This window comes from Montipora capricornis, chromosome 2 (assembly GCF_036669925.1).
Source record: "Montipora capricornis isolate CH-2021 chromosome 2, ASM3666992v2, whole genome shotgun sequence".
NCBI classification, from domain to species: Eukaryota; Metazoa; Cnidaria; class Anthozoa; order Scleractinia; family Acroporidae; genus Montipora; species Montipora capricornis.
The window spans coordinates 23,123,096-23,128,034 of record NC_090884.1 but is presented as its reverse complement, the minus strand read 5'-3'; the positions used below and the strand labels follow the sequence as shown (position 1 = coordinate 23,128,034).

General features: G+C 39.2%; 1 protein-coding gene across 1 annotated transcript in view; it reads right to left on the bottom strand.

The window, feature by feature from the left end:
• The window catches only part of LOC138039132 (laminin subunit gamma-1-like), a 77,405-nt gene extending 73,486 nt beyond the window's left edge, over nucleotides 1-3,919 (bottom strand). The window contains exons 1-4 of the mRNA XM_068885315.1: nucleotides 3,573-3,919; nucleotides 2,030-2,275; nucleotides 310-378; nucleotides 151-228 (exon numbers count right to left, since the gene is read on the bottom strand). Coding sequence (XP_068741416.1) covers nucleotides 151-228; nucleotides 310-378; nucleotides 2,030-2,275; nucleotides 3,573-3,878 — 699 coding nt within the window. The 5' untranslated portion in view covers nucleotides 3,879-3,919. The remainder of the gene's footprint in view (nucleotides 1-150; nucleotides 229-309; nucleotides 379-2,029; nucleotides 2,276-3,572) is intronic.
• Nucleotides 3,920-4,939: the final 1,020 nt, after the last annotated feature.

Sequence of the window (4,939 nt, the reverse complement as noted above, 5' to 3'; positions counted from 1 at the left end):
CGAGCTACGAGCAAAATCGCGTGCTAAAAAATCCAGTCCATAATGCAGCGCATGCGGAGGTGTGACGTAACCCTTGTCACTGTGGCCATTACTTACAACCTGCAACACTACACCGGTTAACTTAACAAAGCTAAACTGGAGCCTTCTTACCCAACTTATTTCCATCAAGTCGAATTTTCTGTATAAGCCCGAAAAGCTAAATCGCACTGCTGTAGCATTCATCCACGACTATAACAGAATAATGATCGAAATAGAATTCAGTGAATTGGCATTACCTTAGAATTGATTGATACTTTAAGTCAAAGATACCTGTAATCCCGCTGTGTATGGATCCGGTGTTCCACCACTCCTCAATTTCTGATTGAGATCGATAAATATCTAAAGGAAAATGGTTTTATTTTCATTTTTTTTGCATTTTGAAGATGACAGAGAGTTTTTTAAACTGTAATAGTACCTTCATTACAAAGAATTTTGCTAATGGATAAGGCAATAGGCCTAATACTACTAGGGACAGTATGTAAAGGGTAAGAGCTGTTTGATATATATTTAGCAAACCTAAAAGCGGAGCTCCTCAATTATGATTTTTGTCTTTGTTTCAGATATTATTATAAATATTCTGCTTACCATACGACCAGTCCAGCCTGCTCATTACTTTATTAAATTAGTATATTTTCCCTTGCCTTCTCTTGCTCTTTTCGCCCATTTTCGTCACTATTATTCAGCCTCTTTTCTCGTGCTAGTGCTAACTGTTTTCACTCGCTCTCTTTCTCTTCTTTTCTCGTTGTACGACATATTAAAAAATTCTAAGCTTGTTTTTTATCAAAAAGTTTGCTTGTTTTACTAAAACCAAAATGCAGTACGCTGGCCATGCAACTTTCCGCCAAAAACGACGTGCGGGTTCCAATCCACGCATTTTCCCGCCAAAAAACCGTTGAACTTACGGGCGGACGGTCGTATGAGGACGTCATAAATAAAACCAAAATTTCTAGGGGCTACTACATTTTCTTAACCATGGTGCTCCTCTCGCACCTTCGGCGAGCGGAGCTCCTTAACAAAACTATTGACGGTGGCTGTTGACTTTCACTCTCCAGTACAGATTACCACTTATTTATGAATAGAATAATTGAGCAAGGACTCGTGGTATTTTATGGGTTAAGGTACTTCTTTTTCATCCGTGCTGAAGCGCTGGGCCCACTTGTTTGAAAGCCGGTTAAGGCTATTCGGAGATTAAATCGAAACCGATGTTCCAATTTTGCCGGCTGAAAATCTCTCATCTTCAACTGGGGCCGGTTGCTCGAAGCATGGTTAGCGCTAACCGTTGGTTAAGAGGTATCAAAACCCATAGGTTTCCATGGTATTTAACGCTGGTTAGCGCTAACCATGCTTCTAGCAACCCGGGCCTGGTGTTTATGCCGTAAGGCGTCACTCAAGAAACCCTCCGTTGCTGATTACAACCTACCTCGCTTTCGCAATGTCGATCTTGCTCGACGGGCGCTTTCTTAGACCAGTCTAAATTCACGTCTTTTTAGGTATACTAAGTGCTTTATAACCATAACCAGACAGAGGCATCGCTGGTTGATTCCAATACATGCGCATTAGGGGTTCGACCCAGTTAATATTCAGTGTACCAATAAATTCTATAACGCGATGAGAATGGAAGACGCCTAGACAATGTTTAAGGAAAAGTAAGGTCAATTTAAAAGCAATGGTAAAAATATTGTGGAAACTCTTCTTTTATTGGAATTTAAACTACAATTAAAGTTTTTAGTAATTATCGTGCCTTCAACAACTGGGACCTGATCGACTACTATAGAAATATGACCTTCTCTCTTTAAAACAAAATCCTACGCTGTCTCTGATTAAACGTTGGCTCAACAAAAGGTGTTCAACACCGTGACCCAAAACAAACAAACAAGCAAACAAACAAACAAACAAACTAGGTAATTAAAAAACAAACGTGAGTACCGGGAACAAAAAAAACAAACAAACGAAAAAACGTGAGTGCACAAGAAGCATATTCTTAGCTTACTGTTTCATTGTATTCTGGTGGAACATAACGGCTGTACTCAGTGCAGAGAACTTGATCTACGCGATCAATTTGGCCCCCAAAGGGCTGGACACCAAATATCGCCTGGCATTGACTGGAAGCAGGACTGGTTACCAAGTAGTGCCAAGGAGAGAAACTGGTGCCAAAATCAGTTGACTTCTCCACCTTGTTGGCTCCTGGTCTTCGATAGTTACCAAACGTAATATTAATGCTTTGGACAAAGAACGCCTTTGGAAGGAAAGGGCAATGAAAACTTAAGTAGGCGAATCAACTATCTTCTGCCACAATCACTGCACAAATTTGGTGCGTGGATGACCTCTTCGTCCGACCAGGTTAAAACACTTAAACGGTAAATTAACAGTATCGCAATTTACCTTAAAATCAATCTAAAGAAGCTTAAGGTTGTTCGTAAGATCAAAACACTTTAAAAAGGAATGAACTACAATAGACCTGCTCACCATTAGCTTCCAAAGAAACCGTTTAAATCCCGCATCACGTTTGTCACTTTGGCTCCATCCCACAATCATCCTAGCTTACTAAGTTAGAAATTGCATTTCCTTCTGTTTAGTCTGAGTCTCACCCCTCACCACCAATAGAAATCGTCTTACGTGCGAGTCGAGTCCCTTACTTTGGACATAGAACACACCATGCTGTCGGAACCGGTATTTAGGGTCATGCATGCAATGCAAATTACGCGCGTAATCTGGCCGCACTTCATGTTGTGACTGCAGAATGAATGTTATTTCAGTAATGTGACATGGATTGACGTGTAACATGAAATGTGAGAAAGAGAGAGGGAAATGTACGATTGTTGTGAATCTAGAGTTTAATTAACAAGAACGAATTTGTATTTCAGATCGTGAAGCGTTTTGCTATAACAAGAGAAGAACCGGAACGAAACAAAGACCGAATACAGTCAATACAGTCCTCAGTGAAGTGCATGATTTTGAGCAACTAGCACGTCTGCACCCTTTTGATAGTTTCATCTAACATCCCGAATGCCGAGCGCAATTCTAGTGATATTTTTGGCTCGGCTTTCCTGACCAGTTCAGTGAGTAGAGGTTTTGACGAGGTTATCCTAAAATTACGATTTTACGTTAAAATAAAACATAACAATGATAAACTGACTAGTTTGAGTTCATCAGTAATTACGCGAGCATTAAAATTAGTAAGTCACACTTGAAAGCGATTTCGTACGCAACCCTCCAATTGAATATAATAATTTAGCTACTAAAATATGTTTGGAAGGAAAATTGAGTACAGAGATGTCATTTGAATCTCCGAGAAGCAGTCAATATCCCTTTTTTGAGCATTCGGTTTTCGGACCTCCACTTTTAAATTTCAACATATTATTCACCACATAGTGAATAAGACACCACTCACAACTTATCTTCTGGCACTAAAGTCAAGTCTCAGTTAAGTAATCTAGTATAACTATGACTGGATCCTAATGTCTCGCTTGCTAGACCAAAACGTTCTTTATGTAAATTATTCTCAAACCATTGCTGATGGCTCTTCCAAGTACCTGTTCAAAGTTGATTGTAATGAAAGCAAGATCTTCACCAGCTTTGGACTGCCAGTGAGTTGCCAATAAACCATCAACCATATTTTCTGGTGGGTAAGCTCTGGCTGGATCGCTTGCATTGCAGATGTAGGGTGTTCTGTCTCCAAATTCTTGTTGTGTTTCAAAAAATTCTTCTGGTGGGCTTCCGCAGGTAAAGTTCGCTTTGGCTTGCTTCATGAAAGCAGCGTTAAAGCTTGATTGTGTAATTTTAAGAAAACACATTGGCAAGATGAAAATAAAGGGTATTTTCCACTGGAAAAGATCCATGTTGGAATTCAATTTTGATCAATTGGACCGAAATATTTGAATGCTTTCTCTGTCTCCACATTAAACTATGAATTTTTTATTCATTTGTCTTATTAATATTTTATATCTCCAAATGTAACTACGCGTCCATTTAAAGAGATGCTTAACAGTACTGCAAGTAAATTGTTGGTTGGACCCTTCGTCAGAGGTCTTAATTATTGCAGTTCAGGGCTCTGCCTCCCTCTGCCTATACTTAAGGCCAAAGGTCACCAAATCCCATATTTTCCCTATAACATTGGAGGATGTAGTCTTTATGCACTCTGTTTGTTTGTTTGTTACATTTCTATTTCGTCAAGGTTTTATTCGAAGATTTTATTCGATTTGGAAGAGCGTGACTAATTGCTTGATAAACTACAAACAACAAGTCTTATTTCATAAAGGCGCTGTTACACTGTGAAATGTTTCATGCAACTTGTCCCGCCACAATGCCCGGGGTGGGGACTATTAAGCCCTTATAATGGAGTACCCCCCGGGGCCACAATGTCACCAAAACATTGCGAGACAAGTTGCAAGAAACATTTCACAGTGTAAGAGCGCCTTAAAAACGAATGTAATTCCCACTGAAAATAACGTTAAACCGGAGAAAGTAATATTTGCAATAAAATTTGCAAATTTGCTTTATTATTGTTTTAAAAAAGGGTTTGTAACAGAAAATGAATTTTACAATTCCTCATTTTCCACTTTCAAATTTCGTGGCGCCGTCATCTTGAATAAATGTGACGTATTACGGATTTTCTGTCGTTGTGACACGAGTACCTTTTGTGTAATAACAATAGGGTAGATACGGCTCATCACAATAATTTAAGTTGGCGGCTCGTGCGGAAAGTCAATTGAATTCAAATTAAAGTAAGCGATTCCTAAGTTCATTTACTTGGGACTCGACTTGGGATACCAATGCTTTCTTTCGCACGATTAAGCTTGAGTGTTAATTGAGTGTAAACGTTATTTCGTGTGGTTTAAACTTATTTTTTGTTACGCCTGTGTTACGCTGGGTAACTTTTCCTTCAACTTGTCTTGCAATT